This window comes from Saccopteryx bilineata, chromosome 2 (assembly GCF_036850765.1).
Source record: "Saccopteryx bilineata isolate mSacBil1 chromosome 2, mSacBil1_pri_phased_curated, whole genome shotgun sequence".
NCBI lineage: Eukaryota > Metazoa > Chordata > Mammalia > Chiroptera > Emballonuridae > Saccopteryx > Saccopteryx bilineata.
The window spans coordinates 296,673,515-296,696,259 of NC_089491.1; the positions used below are offsets into that span (position 1 = coordinate 296,673,515).

The 22,745-nt window shown below is 40.9% G+C and overlaps 1 protein-coding gene across 1 annotated transcript in view; it reads right to left on the reverse strand.

The window, feature by feature from the left end:
* PPP2R5A (protein phosphatase 2 regulatory subunit B'alpha) overlaps positions 1-21,172 on the reverse strand; it is a 61,726-nt gene extending 40,554 nt beyond the window's left edge. The window contains exon 1 of the mRNA XM_066261412.1: positions 20,854-21,172. Within this exon, the coding sequence (XP_066117509.1) occupies positions 20,854-21,037 (184 nt within the window). The 5' untranslated portion in view covers positions 21,038-21,172. The remainder of the gene's footprint in view (positions 1-20,853) is intronic.
* Positions 21,173-22,745: the final 1,573 nt, after the last annotated feature.

Here is a 22,745-nt window from a genome sequence, read left to right on the forward strand (position 1 = left end):
CTATGAGAAGCAACCAATTAGTGAACTAAATGGAACTAAGTTGTACAATGAGTTGATGCTTCTCTCTCTCCCCCTCTTTGCACTCCTTTCCTCTCTCTCACAATCAATGGAAAAATATTAAAAACATAGAAATACACAAAATACGTTCTCTGATCACAATAAAATGAAGTTGTAAAACAGTAAAAAAATATTGGGGAAACTCACAAATATGTGAAAATTAAAGACACGTCTAAATAACTAATCATTAAAAGAAAAAAGAAAACCAGAAAATACTTTGAGACAAATGAAAATGGTAACACAATATACCAAAATATATGGGACAAAACTAAAACAGTATTTAGAGGGAAATTTATAGCTGTAAATGAGCATATAAGAAAAAATAAAGACCTGAAATCAATAACCTGACCTTTGCAATTTGCAAGGGACTCAGAATAGTCCAAACAATTTATTTTTATTTTTATTTATTGACTTTAGAGACGGGAAGGGAGAGAGACACATCGAAACATTATTTCTGTGCCCTAGCCAAGGACTGAACCGGCAACCTTTTTTTTTAAAATTAATTAATTAATTTATTTTTTTACAGAGACAGAGAGTGAGTCAAAGAGAGGGATAGAGAGACAGGAACGAAGAAAGATGAGAAGCATCAATCATTAGTTTTTCATTGCGCGTTGCAGCACCTTAGTTATTCATTGATTGCCTTCTCACATGTGCCTTGACCGTGGGCCTTCAGCAGACCAAGTAACCCCTTGCTGGAGCCAGCGATCTTGGGTTCAAGCTGGTGGGCTTTTTGCTCAAACCAGATGAGCCCGCGCTCAAGCTGGCGACCTCAGGATCTCAAACCTGGGTCCTCTGCATCCCAGTCCGACGCTCTATCCACTGTGCCACCGCCTGGTCAGGCTGAACCGGCAACCTTTGAGTATCTGGACATCACTAATCAACCAGCTATCCAGTCAGAGCTAGCCAAAGCAATCTTGAAAAAGAAATACAAAGTACAAAGATTCATACTCCCACATTTCAAAATGTTATACAAAGCACAGTAATCAAGATACTGTGGTACTGATAAAAAAAATAACCATACAATCAATGAAACAGAATTGAGAGTCCAGAATTAAAACTATGTGTTGGTACCCTGATTTTCAACCAGGGTACCAAGACCATCTAACGGGCAAAGCAGAGTCTTCAACAAATGGAGCTGTGACAATTGAATAGCCACATACAAAGAATGAATATGATCACTTACATCACATCCCATACAAATATTAACTCAAAATGGGTCTAAGACTTAAATGTGAGAGCTAAACTATAAAATTCTTAGACAAAAACATAAGGATGAATATTTGTGACCACAGATTTGGGAAAGGTTTCTTAGATATTACACCAAAAGCCTAAGTTCAAGAAAAAACAAGAGGTAATTTGGACTTTTTATCAAAATTAAAAACAATTTAGCCTCAAAGGACACTATTAAGAAAGTGAAAAGACAAAGGGGCTTATATCAAGACTATAAAAAATTCTTACAATTCAATGATAAAATGAAAATTAAAAACAGAAAATGGATCTGAAGATCCATTTCTCCAAGGAACATACATGAATTGGCCAGATGCTTGATATCATTATTCATTAGAGAAATGCAAATCATAACCACAAAAAAGATACCATTTCATATCCAGCACGATGTCTATACTCAAAAAGGCAGAATAACAAATATTGGTGAGGATGTGAAGAGATCAGAATCCTCATAAACTGGTGATGGGAATGTAAAATGATATACCACAGTGGAAAACAGTGTGGCAGTTCCTCAAGCGATTAAACAGAATTATCATATGACCCAGCAATTCCACTCCAGGTATCCAAGAGAAATGAAAACATACATGCACACAAAAACTTTACACAAATGTTTATGTCAACAATATTCATAATACTCAAAAGGTAGAAACCCAAATGTCTTATCAACTGATAAACGGACAAGTGAAATGTGGTGCTAAAGCCATACAAAGAATAATATGCAACCATAAAAGGAACAAAATACAGACACATGCTACAACATGGATGGACCTTGAAAACATTGTGCTAAATGAAAAGAAGCCAGTAACAAAAACCATACAAAATGTCCAGAACATGGTCATTTTTGGAGATGAGGGGATAGGTTGAGGGGATAGGATGAGGGGACAGGACGAGCGGATAGCACGAGGGGATAGGATGAGGGGACAGGGTGAGGGGATAGGATGAGGGGACAGGATGGGGGGATAGGATGAGGGGACAGGATGACGGGATAAGATGAGAGTCTAGGATGAGGGTATAGGATGAGGGGATAAGATGAGGGGACAGGATGAGGGGATGAGAGTATAGGATGAGGGGACAGGATGACGGGGATAAGATGAGGGTATAGGATGAGGGGACAGGATGAGGGGACAGGATGAGGGGATAAGATGAGGGGATAGGATGAGGGGATAGGATGAGGGGATAGGATGAGGGGATAAGATGAGGGGACAGGATGAGGGGATAAGATGAGAGTATAGGATGAGGGGACAGGATGAGGGGATAAGATGAGGGTATAGGATGAGGGGACAGGATGAGGGGATAAGATGAGGGTATAGGATGAGGGGACAGGATGAGGGGATAAGATGAGGGTATAGGATGAGGGGACAGGATGAGGGGATAAGATGAGGGTATAGGATGAGGGGACAGGATGAGGGGATAAGATGAGGGTATAGGAGGATGAGGGGACAGGATGAGGGGATAAGATGAGGGTATAGGATGAGGGGACAAGATGAGGGGATAAGATGAGGGTATAGGAGGATGAGGGGACAGGATGAGGGGACAGGATGAGGAGATGAGAGTATAGGATGAGGGGACAGGATGAGGGGATAAGATGAGGGTATAGGATGAGGGGACAGGATGAGGGGATAAGATGAGGGTATAGGATGAGGGGACAGGATGAGGGGATAAGATGAGGGTATAGGATGAGGGGACAGGATGAGGGGATAAGATGAGGGTATAGGATGAGGGGACAGGATGAGGGGATAAGATGAGGGTATAGGAGGATGAGGGGACAGGATGAGGGGATAAGATGAGGGTATAGGATGAGGGGACAAGATGAGGGGATAAGATGAGGGTATAGGAGGATGAGGGGACAGGATGAGGGGACAGGATGAGGAGATGAGAGTATAGGATGAGGGGACAGGATGAGGGGATAAGATGAGGGAATAGGATGAGGGGACAGGATGAGGGGATAGGAAGTTAACAGTGATGGCATATGCAGTTTCTTTTTACCATAATGAAAATGCTCTAAAATTGACTATAGTGACAGCTGCACATTATCTGTGAATGCTAAAAGCCACTGAATTGTGTACTTTAAATGGGTGAATTATGTCAAATCTGTATCTCAATAAAACTGTTAAAAAACAGTCCAGTCCTGTTTTCTAAAATAGTTTCATATAAAATATCCAACACACTGCTGAAAGCCAGTAAACATTTAAAAGATCAACTGAGGTTTAAAGAACAAATGACACTAGCCAATAATCTTAAACTTCATTCCACCACAAATATGTACATAACACATGCCTAGAATACCCTTATTTTGTCTTTATACTACCTATACTTATTTATAACACTAAATTTGATAGAAATCTTCATGAAATATGTAAACAAAAACTCAAAAAGCCTCACATAGGCCCTGGCCGGTTGGCTCAGCAGTAGAGCGTTGGCCTGGCGTGCAGAAGGCCCGGGTTCGATTCTCGGTCAGGGCACACAGAAGAAGCGCCCATCTGCTTCTCCACCCCTCCCCCTCTCCTTCCTCTCTGTCTCTCTCTTCCCCTCCCGCAGCCGAGGCTCCATTGGAGCAAAGATGGCCCGGGCGCTGGGATGGCTCCTTGGCCTCTGCCCCAGGCGCTAGAGTGGCTCTGGTCGCGACAGAGTGACGCCCTGGAGGGGCAGAGCATCGCCCCCTGGTGGGCAGAGCGTTGCCCCCTGGTGGGCGTGCCGGGTGGATCCCGGTCGGGCGCATGTGGGAGTCTGTCTGACTGTCTCTCCCCGTTTCCAGCTTCAGAAAAAAAATACAAAAAAAAAAAAAAGCATTACATAAAACACTAAAGAGGTAGTATTTTTTCAATACAGCTATGTAGTGTTAGTTTTAAGAGTTCACTGAATTAAAAAAAATTAATTCAGTAAAGATAATTTGGCCTGATGAGGCGGTGGCACAGTGGATTGAGCATTGGATTGGGACACAGAGGACCCAGGTTCAAAACTCTTGAGGTCACCAGCTTGAGTGCAGGGTTCCTGGCTTGAGCATGGGATCATAGACACGACGACCCCATGGTTGCTGGCTTGAAACCCAAGGTCACTGACTTGAGCAAGGGGTCACTCTGCTCTGCTATAGCCCCCCGGTCAAGGCACATATGAGAAAGCAGTCAATGAACAATAAAGGAGCCGAGAGGAATTGATGCTTCTCATCTCTCTCCCTTCCTGTCTGTCTGTCCCTCCTTCTCTCTTTCTGTTTCACACACACACACACACACACACACACACACCATAATTTAGAGCAGGGGTAGTCAACCTTTTTATACCTACTGCCCACTTTTGTATCTGTTAGTAGTAAAATTTTCTAACCACCCACCGGTTGCACAGTAATGATGATTTATAAAGTAGGGAAGTTACTTTATAAAATTTATAAAGCAAAGTTATAGCAAGTTAAAGCATATAATAATAATTACTTACCAAGTACTTTATGTCAGATTTTTGCTAAGTTTGGCAGAATAAATATTTATAAAACAACTTACTATAGTTAAATCTATCTTTTTATTTATACTTTGGTTGCTCTGCTACCACCCACCATGAAAGCTGGAATGCCCACTAGTGGGCGGTAGGGACCAGGTTGACTACCACTGATTTAGAGTTTTCTCTTATAAAGTAATTTTGCTGGAACTGTCTCAAATCTTACCAGAAAATCTAGTCTATATTCATTTATCTCAGGACGTCAAATACCAAGCAAAAGTACATTGAAATTTTAATAGTCATTATCATAAAGCCTTTCTCTTCTTGTCCATTTTCATAAAGTCAACGTAATAAACTTAAGGATAACAAAATTATTTCATGTTGTTCATTGTTAATACTTTTTACATCTAAGAATAAATAGTTTGAAGTACCTGGTATCATAATTTGTAAGTTTTATAGGTATAATTTTCCTTAAAGGAAAAAAGATACCATATTCCCAATTACTGCTGCTCACATATTTGGAATCTGAAGTAGGATCTCATATAGGATTCACGCTACGAATTACAGAACAAGCACTGTATCATAGCAACCCAGCAATACCACTACAGTGACACGCTGAGGATGCAATCCAAGATTCTAATTTAAGAAGCTGGCACAGAATATAGGACATGTAGCTTTTTCTGGCATTATCCCTAGAACATTAATAACTAAGAATCTAAAATCAGCTTTCATTTGAAACTTTAAAAGATCAAGCTATTATAAAGTAACAATAGAAACATTTATTAACAAATGATTCACAGCACTGTAACTAAATATAACAGTTAAGGATCTATGATTTAATTAAAATTGAAAATTGTAGGGAAAATTGTAGATGTCACATTTTAGGAAATTTGAATTCATATAACCTGCATATCTAATATATAAATGTTATATATATTTCTTTTTAGCAAGAGAGAGAAAGAGATAGACAAAAAGGGAGAGATGAGAAGCATCAACTAGTAGTTGTGGCACCCGTTTTTTTTTTCAATTGTTCATTGCTTGCTTCTCATATGTGCCGGGAGCAAGGCCCTCCAGCTGAGCCAGTGATCCCTTGCTCAAGCCAGCAACCTTGGGCTTCAAGCCAGAACATGAAATCATGTTGATGATTCCAGGGCTCAAGCCTGCAACCTCAGGGTTTGGAACCTGGGACCTCAGCATCCTAGGTTGACTCTCTATCCACTGTCTTACCACAGGCTAGGCAAAATGTATATTACTATCTTAAGAAAATGCCCAGAATAGTATCTAAAACTTTCAAGAGTGTAAGTACTTCCATGCTCTAATAAATTACTATTCATTCACATGTGAATACACCCATAGCTATTGTATTGCAGAATGATTAAAATACATTGTTCAATTTTTATTTCAAAAGAAATAAATGTGTTATTTTTTGTATTTAAAAATTTCTTCTGATAAGGTAGAAAAGAATAACAAGAAATAAAGATTAGTTAATGGGGCATGTTATATTAGGAAGCAGAATACTGAAAAACTCTCTAAGTAACATAAATGGAACATTTGTGTTACCTGCTTAATTCAATTTGAATATAAAACCCACTATTCATTAAATAAAACAGGTTTTCAGAAGGATCTTTGTTTTTCACTTGGGACGTTCAGTGAACAAGAAATATTACACAGAACTTTATAGATGGAATGGAGGGCCCTAGTTATTTTCAGTTTTGATGGCTGTGAGGTGGGTTCCATCTTAAAGCTACTCCTCCCTGTAACTCCTAAGAAACACTTGCTACCATGTTAAGGAAAAGGATTACTGTACATACTCTAACAAGGTTTTTCAAGCTTCTAACAAGGTTTTTCAGGGACAAAGATCTACAAACACCCCACTTCCCTCCACCACTAGACCATAGATGGGATTCAAGGAGGTAGCACTAGTGGTTGAGAATCCAAGAACCCTGAAATTATAGTATACAAAATACTGTATATGATATTTTCTGAAATGACACGTTCCTTTAAATGGATTTTCTAAGTGAGCCATCTATAACTCCCCTAAAATGAAATACTAGTACTCCTAGAAATTACTTCCCCTCCTTTTAATATAAGGAATATTTATAATCAAGGTTTAAAATTATTTGATTCAGTATTTCCAGAAAAAAACTTTATTCAGAAACAATTCTAAATTAATTTTAATTTATTTCAGAAATATGCTATTTATAATATCCTAGTAATGTAAAAACAGTAAGTTTACAGAACAGCATATATTATATGATCCCACTGATGGAAAAATACAGGAAGATGCTCAAAATTTTAAGAGAAATTTCCTCTGGCTGGGGATTTTTATTTTCCATCTTTGTAAGATTCTTTTTTGACTTGTTTTTTACAGTGAATCTGTAAGTTTTTACAATTAATAATAAGCCATTATAAAGGAAATAGGATAATGAAGTATATGGCATTTCTCAGTGTATAGTCTTTAAATGAGTTTATTTTAGAAAACCATGAAAACAGACTAACTCATGACTCACAGCAAGTATTGTATCCTAAAATAGTAATTCCTATTCCACAGAACTTACTTTTATAGATCTTAAAAACATATGTTGAGCCTGACCTGTAGTGGCGCAGTGGATAAAGCGTCGACCTGGAAATGCTGAGGTCGCCGGTTCGAAACCCTGGGCTTGCCTGGTCAAGGCACATAGGGAGTTGATGTCTCTAGCTCCTCCCCCCCGTCTCTCTCTCTCTCTCCTCTCTCCCTCTCTCTCTCTCTCTCTCCCCTCTCTAAAATGAATAAATAAAATTAAAAAACAAAACAAAACATATGTTATGTGTAAGGTCACCTAGGTCCAAATTAAAAACAGAATATCCAAATATATGAAATACTAAAACCAGTGTCTGGATATTTGGTAGCTAGGAAAAAGCTGAGTTATTTTTACCTTTCCTACATTAACGACTGAACTTTCCCAATGAAGACAGTCTGACTGAAATTCAAATGCACCCTAGCTGAAAAGTACTTCATTGTTACAGTTGATACTACATTTCCACTTTGGATTCAAATTTAGGTTGATTCATTCACTGGAAACAGAAATGTATGTGGAAAACTAAAAACTACTTCAATAGATGACATGTCTAATTTCAATTTTTCTGGCGGTTTTAGCAGAATACAGTAAAGTGATAAAAGAATTAGCCCAACTGACTTCTATACTCAAGTCTCAGTCATCTTGACCTAATTTATTTTCTGCCCTTGAATTGGAAAATAATGATCAGAAAGACCATGCTACGCTAACATGGCCATAGTTTTTGTTTGTTTGTTTTTAGCAATAGAGAGATGGACAGACAGGGACAAACAGGAATGGAGAGAGATGAGAAGCCTCCATTCTTTGTTGTGGCACCTTAGTTGTTCACTGACTGCTTTCTCATATATGCCTTGACTAGGGGTTTCCAGCCAAGCCAGGGACCTCTTGCACAAGCCAGCAACCCCTTGCTCAAGCCAGCAACCTTTGGGCTCAAGCTAGCAACCATGGGGTAATGTCTATGATCCCATACTCAAGCTAGCAACCCAGTGCTCAAGCCGGATGAGCTGGTGCTCAAGCTGGCGACCTTGGGGGTTTTTTTTTTCTTTTCCATTTTTCTGAAGCTGGAAACAGGGAGAGACAGTCAGACAGACTCCCGCATGCGCCCGACCGGGATCCACCCGGCACGCCCACCAGGGGCGATGCTCTGCCCATCCTGGGCGTCGCCATTTTGCGACCAGAGCCACTCTAGCGCCTGAGGCAGAGGCCACAGAGCCATCCCCAGCGCCCGGGCCATCTTTGCTCCAATGGAGCCTTGGCTGCGGGAGGGGACGAGAGAGACAGAGAGGAAAGCGCAGCGGAGGGGTGGAGAAGCAAATGGACGCTTCTCCTGTGTGCCCTGGCCGGGAATCGAACCCGGGTCCTCCGCACGCTAGGCCGACGCTCTACCGCTGAGCCAACCGGCCAGGGCCGACCTTGGGGTTTTGAACCTGGGTCCTCAGCATCCCAGGCGATACTCTGTAACACTGTACCACCGCCTGGTCAGGCTAACATGGCCATAGTTGGTTTTTGTTTTTGGCTTTTTCCCCAAAAAAACTGTATAAATAGCTTGTATAAAGGAGGACTGAAATACACCTATCATTTCCAAAAGAGAAGCAAAAATAGTCTGATCAAGTCTTCATATTCCATAATTCCTTAAAACTGTTAACCACAGATTATAACTTAAACCGTGTAGCCACTTCAAATAATAAATCTAGCTCTGACACAAATGTTCTGAGTGATTAAAACAGGGGTAGTCAACCTTTTTATACCTACAATCCACTTTTGTATCTCTGTTAGTTTAGTAAAATTTTCTAACCGCCCACGGGTTCCACAGTAATGGTGATTTATAAAGTAGGGAAGTAACTTTACTTTATAAAATTTATAAAGCAGAGTTACAGCAAATTAAAACATATAATAATAACTACTTACCAAGTACTTTATTTCAGATTTTCACTGTTTTGCAGAATAAATCTTTATAAAACAACTTATTATAGGCCCTGGCCGGTTGGCTCAGCGGTAGAGCGTTGGCCTGGCGTGCGGGGGACCCGGGTTCGATTCCTGGCCAGGGCACCTAGGAGAAGCGCCCATTTGCTTCTCCACCCCCACCCCCCTCCCTCCTCTCTGTCTCTCTCTTCCCCTCCCGCAGCCAAGGCTCCATTGGAGCAAGGATGGCCCGGGCGCTGGGGATGGCTCCTTGGCCTCTGCCCCAGGCGCTGAAGTGGCTCTGGTCGTGGCAGAGCGACGCCCCGGAGGGGCAGAGCGTCGCCCCTGGTGGGCGTGCCGGGTGGATCCCGGTCGGGCGCATGCGGGAGTCTGTCTGACTGTCTCTCCCCATTTCCAGCTTCAGAAAAATACAAAAAAAAAAAAGAAAAAAAAAAGAAAGAAAACAACTTATTATAGTTAAATCTATCTTTTTTATTTATACTTTGGTTGCTCCACTACAGCCCACCATGAAAGCTGGAACGCCCACTAGTGGGTGGTAGGGACCAGGTTGATTACCACTGGATTAAAAGTTAATTCACCTCATTTCTTAGTATGCATTTATAAGACAAATGTTTCCAATAAAACTTTTACATTACTTAAAAATGGAGAAATTGTGCTGAGAGATCTCAAAGATCAATAAAGCATGTTTATATCAGAAGAATTTAAGAATTAAAAATCCACTGCCTTAAAAATTATTTTTAAAAAAAACCCTATTTTCAATACTGGCCTACTTGCCCAGTACTTAAAAGAAATCAGTACTTTGATAAGGTTTTCAATTACAGATAGTTCTCCTTTGCACTGTTAGAAAACATAGTGCTAATTTTGCTTTAGTGCAGGCAATACACATCTGCAATTTAATATTATGGAGGAAGAATTAATAACCAATCAAGATATTGAGTTATAAATGACTTGCACAAAAATAAAACCTACCTGTTTTGGTTTCTTCATCAAAATGCTAAGTTTAGGTCTACAGTATATGTAAACATTACTTAGTTATAAATCATTATAGAATTGTGAATTATTGCATGGCACAGCATGGTGTTTTTCTATAAATCAACTGAATAGCTTTTGCTTCATTATTTCATTTAATAAACATTAAAACCAAGCACTGACTACTTAAATGCCAAGGCGGAAAATACAGATCTCAGGTCCTGGAGCTCTTAACTTACAGGAAGGGAGAGAGATGAAAAGCATCAATTAAATAACTCTAAACTTACTCATGCACTTGTCCCAACATATTTTGTGGTCCCTCTCACACATACACCATCTGGTGTGCACAAGATATTCCACTGAATAGGGAATACATTCTCCCAATTTGGCCAGAAGAGCAAGTGGCCAACATCCCAAACTATGGATATTTTCTTATACTCAAAAATCTTGTAGTTCATGTTTAGAAGTCACAGAAACTACCAAATGGGCACTTGGTGACTCATACATCCGAAAGTCTATTTGACATTTATATGTGGGTTTCCAAAAAACATGTCAAATTTGAAATTTCCAAAATGCAACCCTGGACTTTACATCTGGTTCCATCTCTAATTTTTCCCTTCTCAGTAGTTGCTGGTAGATCAACCTGCCCAGTGGTCCACACTAAAACACGTGTGAATATCCTGTTTCCTGTCTTTCCTTCTCTATTTCCTCCCCCAAACAGTTCATTAAGAAGTCCTATCTAAGATATACCTTAAATACATCTCCTTTTCTCATTCTCTACTGCTACTATCCTAGCCTAAGCCATACTGTGTCTCACCTAGCTTATTAAAATAACCTCCAGCTGGATAGCTCAGTTGGCTAGAGCATATCCTGAAGCACAGAGGTTGCCAATTTGATCCCTGGCCAGGGCACATACAGGGACAGAGCAATATTCCTATCTCTGTCTCTCTCCTTTCTTCTCTAAAATAAAAAAATAAACATTTAAAAACAATAAAATAAATAACTTCCTAATAGGCCCTCCTCTAAAAAATCCTGTTCTGTTACAATCCATTCTCCACACAGCTAGAGTGATGTATTTTTTTTAATGTCAAGTTTCCTGAAATAGATGTCCATATTTACTGACTTGGCTTTCACAATTTCCATTCACTCCTCACCTTACAGAAATTTCAAGGCTATTAATTCTCTAAAATGCCTCTCAAGTCACCCATGCTGCCTGAAGACTATCAAACCCATGGAAACTTTTCAGTTCTTATATATTTGACTTGTCAACAGCTTTTTTTCATTGTTACTAGCCCAGATCCCCATTTTAAAAAAGATTCTCTTCCCTTGAGACTGCCTTGACTCTACTCTCTCCTGTCTTCCTTTGCCTCCATTCAAGCTGTCTCTCTTGCCTGGTGGCAAGCTGTCTCTCTTCCTTTTCCTTTGATCAACATCTGAATAACAGTATTCCTTAGTATCCTCTCATTCTATACATTTTTCAGTAGGCAGTTGCTTTGTATTTGCATTGCTTCAAATGCCACCTTCAATCTAAAGAATACCAAATTATCTCTAGCACAGGTCTTTCTATGTAGCTCCAGACCCAAATATCGAACTTCCTAATAGACAACTTCACTTCCGTTTCCCACAGGCATTTCAACATTCCAACAATGAAGTATTATTTCCTCCTGCCTGATTTTCCTCTTTTCCCCTTTCAGTAAAATTGCTATCATACGCTTTAACTGCCCAAGTTGGAAACATATCATCATTGATTCTTCCCTCTCACCAAGGCCTGCCTGTGATACCACTCTGTCCCTACTTAGGCAAGGCCTCCTTCATCTCGTTTGGATTACTGTGCCAGCATCCTAACTAATGTTCCTCATTCCCATTTCTCTGTACCCTCTTCATACAACTGTTAGGAATAAACACAGTATGAAGAATCAAGAGTATAACCTATCTCCTAATTGTTGCTCCAGTCTCTTCTCTAGCCAGTTCCCTATTATAAGACTCTGTATCACCGTCCCATAGACTGCTGGCAGTTCCCAAAATATGCTATGCTCACTTACTTACCTCTGTGGCTGCACACCCTGTCCTTTAGGTGGACCAGTGGTCGGCAAACTCATTAGTCAGCTGAGCCAAATATCAACAGTACAACAATTGAAATTTCTTTTGAGAGCCAAATTTTTTAAACTTAAACTATATAGGTAGGTACATTCCTTATGGAGGTAGCGCCCGTACGTGGTATTTTGTGGAAGAGCCACACTCAAGGGGCAAAAGAGCCGCATGTGGCTCACGAGCCACAGTTTGCCGACCAGGGTCTTAGACCAAATCTGTCTTTTAGCTTTTGGTTTACCTTTAACTTTCTCCAGGAAACTTTCCCTGATCTCTAACCTCACATACCAAAACTGGGTTGGGTCCCTTAAATGCTCCCCTAGCCTCTTACTGCTCTTAGAACACTTACTACACTAATTTAAACTGCCTGCTTTCATATCTATATTCTCCACTAAACTAGAATCTCCTAATTTCAGAAGAAAATATAATCATTTTACTCCCTTTACTAAGTTTTAATCTCTACAATGGTTCGCCTAAATTTTAACGACTGTGGGACCAAAGAGAAGAAAATATTTCTGTACTAGATTTTGAAAGCAAATTTATACATCTAGTTTCACAACAGACAAAAAAATTTTTTTCCAGGGGCCAATTAAAAGAAGAAAAGACAGTGCAAGTTTTTTTAAAAGGCAGATACATAATTTTTTTTTTTACAGAGACAGAGAGAGTCAGAGAGAGGGATAGACAGACAGGAATGGAGAGAGATGAGAAGTATCAATCATCAGTTTTTTGTTGCGGCTCCTTAGTTGTTCATTGATTACTTTCTCATATGTGCCTTGACCGTGGGCCTTCAGCAGCCCGAGTGACCCCTTGCTCGAGCCAGCAACCTTGGGTCCAAGCTGGTGAGCTTTTGCTCAAACCAGATGAGCCTGTGCTCAAGCTGGCGACCTCAGGGTCTTGAACCTGGGTCCTCAATATCCCAGTCCGAGGCTCTATCCACTGCGCCACCGCCTGGTCAGGCACAGATACATAATCTTACAGAAGTTGTATCTTATTTTACTTATGACTTCAACAGATGTTTATCTCTAGAAAAGTCTATCTGAAAAATGTTAACCCTCCCCCAGTTTGGCTAAATTAAAATTCAGAATTTATAACACAGACTATCTCATCTCTTTTACTTTATCAATTTAAGGCATGGGATTAATGAGTTCAAATAATCATCAACTTCTAATAATAGCTACAGTTCTAGAATAATCTTTACCAATGAGTGTGGGGGAAAAAAGTCAAAACCAATTAAACAGTGAAAGTATGTATAAGGTCTACCGGAAAGTTCTATCCATTTTTGGAATAAAACAAAATACAAATTTAAGATTTGGTATTCCTGAGCTACAGGTTCTAAGTTTAGTCATTAAAAAGTTCTTGTTTCAGATATTTAGTCTTTTTAGCTATTAAGTTTGTTCATTAAGCAAAATCTGAGAGAATATTTAAGAGCTTAAAAAAAGCTTAAAGAAAGCTTCCCTCCAAATCTAAGAGAAAGCTTCACTGATGAAATAACAAGATAACTATTAATGTGGAACAAGAGTGAAATCAATTTAGAACAAAAGGTTAAACTACAATGACTTCTGTGGTTCCATGCAGCACTGAAGGGCTCCAGTAGATATAAATCACAGTAACGTTATAGTAGGAGCAATTACCATCACCATTCCAGTAGGAGGAGTACGTTCCCAAGAAATTTCTTGCTTTCAGGATTGAAGTTAGAAATACGTTCTCTGAATTTTATCATGGGAGCCTATCACATTCAGCAAAATACCCCCACTCCAACCCCTAAAAAATCATAATAGATTTCTTTTGGAAGTCAGATCAAAATTGCAGGATTTTGAAAATTCATCATTACTCACTCCAAGAGCCTAGATTAAAAAATTCCTTTAGGGAAAAATTAAAAAAGACAAACATAAGTAGGTCTGAAGTTGCTTACTAGTCAATAACCTGCTCAGATAAGTAGAATTTATTTTGCATAAACCTAGTCTGTCTTGTAAAATTCTTTCAGCGAAGCGTTTAGGTTCCTTGTTACATAATAATGCACTAAAATTATATATTTGAAATCTGCTCCTTTCATCTCCTTCAAAGACATCCTTACAAATAAAGATTGCACTTCAAATTTAGAAATTACTGCAAACTAATTAAGTCAATGTATTCAATGTTTATATAAACATGTCCATATCTGGGAGTCAACCCATTACTATTACTTTTCCACACAAACCTTACCCAAGACCTTTCCTAGCAAGAAATCTATTAATAATGTTACATGTCACTTAAACCAATCATTTGCAAAGTACAAATAGAAAAGCAAGCAATTCCTGTTTTAATTGCAATTAAATTCCAGAATTGATTTACTTTAAAATCTTGAACCAGATTTAGGCACAAATATATTAACACAACAAAACAGACCATCCTGCTGGTAGGAGCACCAACACCACTGAAAGAAGCACAATCAATACCTGGGAAGAGGAGGAGGTAGTGAAGGGAGGAGGGCCAGAAGACAACCTTTATCAAAACAGTGATTCAGTCTACATGACCAGTTTATTATGCATAGCATAGAATACAGTGCTTTGTAACATGGCCTGTGAAAACACAGATGACTTTTTTTGTGTGTGTGCCAACTGGGGATCAAACTCGCAACCTACAGATGACTTCTTTCACAAAAATTTTACGACCTTATTCTGGAGAGAGAACATTACATTAACAACTAAACGCTGACTCAAAACAATAAACAAGTACAGGTATTATTCAAACTTGTTAGCAGAAAGGCCAAAGATAAAATTGGGATATGCATGGAATATAAGTGGCCCCGGGTCTTTGATGTTCTACCCTTGATAAAAAGCTGTGGTCAAGATTAAGATGATAGTAGTGAAAACACTCTGGAGAAAAACATTTCTTAATCCTAAGTAAATACTAGGCATGTCCCAAAACAGCTAAATTCAAGAATAGTACATTTAATACCTAATATTCAACACAGTAGTAATAGTAGTTTTAGATCTTCAAGAGTCAGAACAATGCTTTGAGCATATAGCAAATACCAGTTTTATACTCCAAAGCGACTGGAATCATCATACTACCCTATATAATGGTATTAAAATGAGGTGAACCTATCATATGTTCTTACTTTTACTTGACAGCTCAGCCACAGCTCCAAAAAAACACAAAGAAAAACTGACCACCTAGTATCAAGTGATAATAGCTGAGTTTTAATTACGATAATAACTACAGCAAAAGCCAACAGAATCATTTCATCATACCTAAAAACTCAAGAATCTTGGACAGCACTAACCACTTCAGAAAGCAGCTGATCAGCCACAGGGGGCAGCAAAGTTAAAAGAGTGAAAAGTAAATAGCGGGAAGTGAGGTGAGAAAAGGAAATGTTGATAAGGTGGGAAATGAGCTATTAATACGAGAGAGAAAAGAACAAAGTCTTAATTAATAAACTAAATCAATAGATAATGCTAAACTAGTGATTCTCAGCCCTGGCTGCAAAGTAGAATCACCCTAGGAGCTTTTAAAAACACAAAATGCCTGGATTTTACTTTAGGCCAATTAATTTAGAATCTCTCAAGGGTAAACAATTTTTTAAAGCTCTCCAAGTGTAAAGCAAGGGTTGAAACCCAAAGTGCTAATTCATCTTTGTAATTTTATCAAGGGAAAATGTTATTCTTACCAGTAACAAGGATTAAGGTGGAGTTCAAAGGGGCTAAACAAATAGCCCAAAGCAACTGAGTCATCAATGATGTAGAAAGACAACTCAAGTCAGCTATTTATTTATAGGTGGTGCTCTATCTTAATGACCACACTATTTTAATAAACACATTTTATTTTATTATCACTTTATTCACTTAGACATTTCCAAAAATAATCAAAATTCAATTAAGAATAAGAGGATGTAATAAAACTGGGGGAAAGAAATCTGACCCTAAATAGGAATTCTGAAGATACTAAATTAGACAAAAATGCCTTTCCTTCATGTGAAAACCTGCAATGGACACTATGTCAATTTTTCTAAGAAGAGTATCCCAAAAAATTTTTAAGAAATTACAAAATAAGTCTTCCAGGAGAAATATGGCATTACTTCCAGAAAATAGTCCTAACATGTTACCTCCTTTTGTAAACAAACTTTAACATTCAGATGAATTTCAACTTTCATTTAGTGTCACTTGGATTACAAAAAGAGATTTGGGGCTTAGATGGATATTAACTTTGAGAAGATCTACAAAACTTAAATGTTGAGTTTGTAGTGTTTTCCCCTGACAAAATAGTTAAGATAGTTATGAAACTTCAGATCATATCAATGTTCTTGTCCCAGTTACCCTAAAAGACCACATAATTTAAGGGAGGGGGATTTTTTCTCCTTAAGGGTAATAAACAAGGCACTTTAAACCAACACCACTGTTACTGGCCTCCAAAATTACAGTGGGACCCCATTCTTCACCTCATTTGAAGGCGACCTCACTCTCAAAAGCAGCTTCATTCAGTTGTTATTTACTGGCTGTCTCTTATGAGAAATACACATCTACACACTTCTACTGGTTAATTCCATTTCTCTGCTTGGTAAAAACTTTTAACTACAGCTTTCAATATTTTAAAGAGTCCAACTCTACCCCACTTATGCTGAAAAATGTTACAGTTTCACTTCATATAAATCATATCTGAAAACTGATTATAAATGAAATCATACTGTGAGTACACTACAAAAGTTTACTATTTATGTGAACCCTTCACTTAAAAAATATTTTTAATCTGGGTTTTCAAACATTAAAGAGAATAGAAGCTAACATTCTTTTACTGCCTATTTTTAGGCACTTTAATTACATTATTTCACTTAATCCCCACAATCCTGGGGAGATAGAAGGTATTATCCCCATTTTACAGATAAGAAAAACAATTCAGAAAGATTAAAAATTTGCCTGTGACTCAGGACTGACCCCAATGACACAACTCTTTCGATTATACTGCTTCAGATTTTTAAAAAATTGGTTAACAGCAACAATACTAAAATCATTTAACCTGGGTACCAGTGTCAGTTGCAACACTTTCCAGATAAATAATCACAGGCCTGAAACTAAGTTAAGGCTCAATTTTCTCATGGATAAAATAGGAATTATATTTGTCTTATACAGAGTTACCAGTATGACCCAGTGAAATACAATATTAGTAAAAATGCACTGAGCTGTGGATTGTCACACAACAGTAGGTGTGAAACCTTAGTAGATGTAATAAAACAAGAAATACGAGGGATGAAGACTTACATACCTTTGGACTGTTTCACTTGTGAAGAGTTATAATAACAACAAAAAAGCAAAATAATTAGTAAATGCTATTCTGTATTCTATAAATGTACTACTTTATCAAACCAACCCTTCAGACTTAAAATAGGTTAAACATATTGAAAAACTTCCTATTGTAGACCACAGATTTTTTAAAAGTTAAAAGTTTCCTAACTGGCCCTAAACAGGTGGCTCACCAGATAAAGCATCCTCCCTGCGCTCCAAGGACGTGGGTTGAATCCCCGGTCAGGACATGTACAATGAAAAGCAATCAATGAGCACACAACTAAATGGAACAACTAAGTGGCATGAGTTGATGCTTTTTGCTCTTTCTCTCTCATTCAACCAATGGAAAAAAATTAAAAATAATAAATTAATAAATAAATAAAACATTTAATGTTTCCTGTTGGCTACCAATTTAATGTAGAAAATTAAGTCCTATATTAACATAAATTTAAATACAGAAAAAATGATTAAGATGCTCCTACTTTTGTTTTCTACTACCTTGTTCTCAGAGGAGCTTATAGAATATAAGAAACTTAAAAAGTGTTTTAAAAAAACATTTAAGCTATACAATATAATAGTTTAATTTTCAGGACTCATATGAGTTTCTCATTTAAAAAAAAATTTTTAACAAGGCTTATTTTTAAATATTTTCTATAGCGAAACAGAGAATTTACTCTGAACATTTTCACCATTAAAATCCTGCAGCACACTTACTAAATGATTTAGCACAAACTACTAATAAATGGAAAAAAATTTTGGTTAATTCTCACGCATAGCAGGCTTTGAGGAAAATAGGCACCTTTCCTGTTTAGATCCATGTGGACAATGCGTAACATAAGCAGGTTGGTAAAAACATTTGAAAGATCTTGGATGCCCACAGATATCTAAATCGCTCCATCATAAGATTATATTTCAGAGCAGGAAAAAAATTCTTTCATACATATACTAAAGGACCTTCCACTGGTTTTTGTTATGGCCACAAATGGAAAAAACTACACGATAGTAGTAGAAAAAGCACACGATACTGTGGTATCAATAATACTACCAAAGTACTGAGTGAAGCAACTGAATTTTTTAAAAATCACTTTTAATTTTGGCATCCCTATTAGGGGAAACCCAGGTAAGAATCTCAATTTCCTCAATGATATTTGCATAAATTATATTTTCATGCAAAATATATAGAATTAATCTAAAGTTCCACTTTTCTTGTTTTCTCTACTAGTGACCAAAATACTACAAATACAACATTCAGTGTCACCTTCAACTTGTTAAACTAGATACCATATAACTTAGATAATTACTGACTTTGCTTGTTTTTGCCAGGCTTTTAAAAACAAACTGTATTAAAGCTGCATCTCCTGGCTTGAATCAACCATGTTTAATATTCAATTAGTTGTAGTAAAATAAATGTATTAATAAAGACAATACCAGAACCACAATACCTTACTAAAAAGCAAATTAAATAAATACAAAAGAAAACTGCTAGCATTAAGCCTTCAAATTGTAAAAATAATTCAACAATTTATTTTTACTTTAAGAGTATGTTTATTAAAGCTGGGGAGAGTGAAACAAGGAAGGCCTTAGAACAGAAGAAGCAACAGAAGACAGCCTAAATAGGAAGACAGCCTACACAGGATTGCTTTGGCTCTCTAAAACGTTATAGGAAAGAAATGAGCCTAGCCAGGGCTGCTTTGGCTCTCTGGAAAGTTAGAGAAAAAGGGGCCTTGGGAACAGGTTCAGGGGGTTAGCTGGGGACCACCTGCTGCTGCCTGCCCCGGGGTCCCTTACAGTAGGAGATGCACACCTGAGGGGGAAGAGGAGGGAGGGAAAGCAAAGGTGCAGGCATGCTCCTGGGAAGGAAAGCTCGCCAATAATTCCACAATGAAAAAATCAACAATATACGTGTTACTATGTTGTAATTCAGACTTAAAATCCTTGAGTAGCAAGTCAACATCCTAATACTTTTATAGCTATGACATCACTCAAGAATTAAATGGTAATGCTTACCATTGTGGTTTACCACTGACTACAATGTATCAAGTTCAACAACTTTTGTATGCGAAAAAGCAAGTGATAAATGCAATAACACAGGCAACACATATCTTAAATAAAACCTTTAAAAAGCCAGTTGGAGTCTGGCCATAGGATGCTCTTGATTTAGAAGCACCCCAAGAGGCAGGGCCATGTAGGATCTGAATGGGGTTCCAGAGCTATTGTATGTAGGTCAACTGTGATTTGATCTGGGGTTTTCTTTAGACTCCTAGCCAAACTAAGACTGTATTCATAGCCCCAAAGACAAATCAGAACCAGATTGGCCTTGAAGAGGATAAATGGATTGAAAAAATCTGCTGAACATTTATCTATTTTAGTAAATACTTTAATTTCCTGATATTGCACAACAGATGATCTAGATTTCTATTAGGTGTCTTTCGTCGAAAATCTGTTTTAAATGTCTAGGAATATTATCACTTTGTTCCATGATGACTTCGATCTCATAAAAAAAACGGAGACATTAAAATAAAATTAAAAGGTAGTCATTCATAAAGATTAAACTAGAAGATCAAGAAACAATTTATTTAAAAGCCTCTAAACTTAGTGGAAAAAGTAAGTGAGCCAAGTTGTCCTGCAAGGCATAAGGCACGGATACCAATCTGAATTACGGTCCAAACCGCCCAAGTCCCCGGAATCACTCACGGCCCGGCGGACTAAGTGCTCGTCCCGTCCCGCACGCAGCACTATCTACCCCTTTGGCCGGCTTCCAATCTACCGCTTGTGTCTTCTCAACGCACATTCAGTCTGCCGGTCTCTGGGCCAGACGCTAACATTTAAACCTAACGACCCAGTTCATAAGACACTGACTTAAGGCCAGACTTTCAGGCTCTTTCTTTCTAAATCTATCCAAAGGCCCGAGGACCCTTAGCCGTTGTCTGCATTAGGCTCCCGGGTCTGCAGGACTCTTAGGAATAATCAATGGGAAGGATGGAGGGAGGGCGAGGGTGGTTCGGGCGCTTGGAATGGGAAAGTAGAGGACGGGGCGAGAGCGTCCGCAGAGGTGGGTCCCGGGACGTGGAGGTCGGGAGGTTAGGCCGGGAGAGCCAGCCCGCCCCGCGGGACGCCGTGGGAGAGCTCCAGCTACGAGGGCAGGTGAGCGAGCGCGCAGGTGGGGAGGGCTGCACGGCTCTCCCCGGGTGGGAAGAGCTCGGCGCGACCGGCGAGAAGCCAGGCGGCGACTCGCACCGGCAAACCTGTTGGAATCGGGGCGGGGGCGCCAGGCACGGTGGAGAGCACGCCCCGCCGGGCAGGCGCCCCGGGAGGAAACGGCCCGCCGGGCGCTCCCCCGGGCTGCTTACCCTTCAGCTGGGGCAGGGGGTGCAGCTCCGCCTGGCTGCCTTGGCTGCGGAACTGCGACGAGCCCTGGGAGCGCTTCTGCCTCAGCGCCTTGCGCACCGATTTCCGGGTGAAGCCGTCCACTTTCTCCGAGGCCGAGATGGCGGCGCTGGCAGCCCCCGCCGGCGGCGGCGGCGGCGACGACATCTCCGCGGCCCTGGCGCTTGGCAGCTCCGGCTGCTGCTTGCACGGAACGGGCGGCGGCGGGAGGAGGCGGAGGTCGCCCCGTGCCCCCGGCCACACCGCCTTCCCGCTCCCGGGCGCCGCGGAGCTGCTCCTCGCGGCCCGCCAACGCCTCACGGCCGCATCGCGGCGCCGGAGGTTCCTGGTCCCCGCCGCGCGGCGGGCTCCCGGGGCTGGCGGCGGCAAGGGCGGGGGCGGAGGCGGGCAAAGAAGTTGTTGACTCCCGGCGCCGAGGGCGGGTGGAAGGGAGCCTGAAGTTGGGACAACTGAGGCGAGGGCGCGGGCGTGCGGACGCGGAGCGCGCCCCTCGTCCCTTCAGGCCAGGTCGCCGGCCAGCCGGCCAGCACTTCAGTGTCCGCTGCCAGCGCAGCCCGCCCTCCCTGGAGCCTCCTCCCGAGGCGCTGCCATCGCGGGTCCCTTCCGAGCCACCGCCGCGGTGCCCGCTCTTCCCTGTCAGCGCGGCCCCCTCATCTCCCGTGGCGGTAACCCGCCGCCCGGGCTCTGGGCGCGCACACTCGCGCTCCTCGCAGCGCGGAGCTGTCCGGCCCCCCTCCCCCACGCGCCCTTCCGCCGCCCACACAGAACCCCCAGCGAGCGTCCGCTACAACTTGAGAAGGTGGTGGGGACGCGCAAGGGGGGAGCGTGTGTGCGCGCGTGCGCGCGCGCCGGGGCGTGGGGCCCCTGGGCGGGGCCTCCCGAAGGGTGGGAAGGGAGGTGATTGACAACTTCCGCGGGGTTCCGCCAGCCTCTCGGAATATTCGGGAGGGAGTAGTGGGTGGGAAAGCATGCCAGCTCCTTCGGCCAATCGCAGAGCTAAGCGGCAGTAACGCGGTGAGCCGTGGCCTCTTGGAAGGTGGTTCAAGCTGAGAGGTTTGGTAGAGGAATGGGGCGTGGTTGTGTGACGGACTTCGGTCACAGCCAATCGTAAGTGAATACGGCGAGCAGAGCGCCGCTTGCGTCACAACGGCGCAATAAATTTTCTTGGAAGGGGAAATGCCCCTCCACCAGTGGGCGTGTTTGTACGCTTGCGCGACAGCTCCCTGCGCTAGTTGCTCTCCTGACAATTTATGAGAAGACCAGAAAACTTAGAGGGGCTAGTTTAGAGAGCAAAATAGCATGCCCTTTCCATTCCCTCTTTCTGCTGGCCAATGAGAAACTGAAGCGACTGGTGAGGAACTTGAGCGTTGGGGCGGGAAAAAGCGCCCAGTGTTACATCACTGAAGAGAGGCGTGGCAAAGAGAGGGTGGGGAACCAGCGGTGTGGGCAAAGGAGACCGGGGAAGGCAAGGTAGTGAGCTCCTCCAATCGGAGTGAGGTACTGGACTCCTGGGCGGGCCTTGGAGCCTCGCTGACCTTAAGCCGCGTAATTGGTAGGTGCAAAGTGAATTTGTAGCTAGCTCTCGAGTTGCTCGAGCACAGCAGTTCCCCAGAACTATTCTCTCGCTAGGCTTGGGCAATCTGGTCTTTACTACAAAGATTTCGCCAGATCTACACCCTCCAAGAAGAGGTTTCTTATGTCATCTCAGTATGCCTCTGATTTTCACCCCTTGTTCAGCCAAAGACTTGCAACTAGGACAGAAAGAGTACAAATTTACCCATCAGTGGTTCGTGGATTTGGGGCTTGCCATTTACTCTTACTGAGATCTTTTCCTTGGAGAGTTCGTCTAGACAGG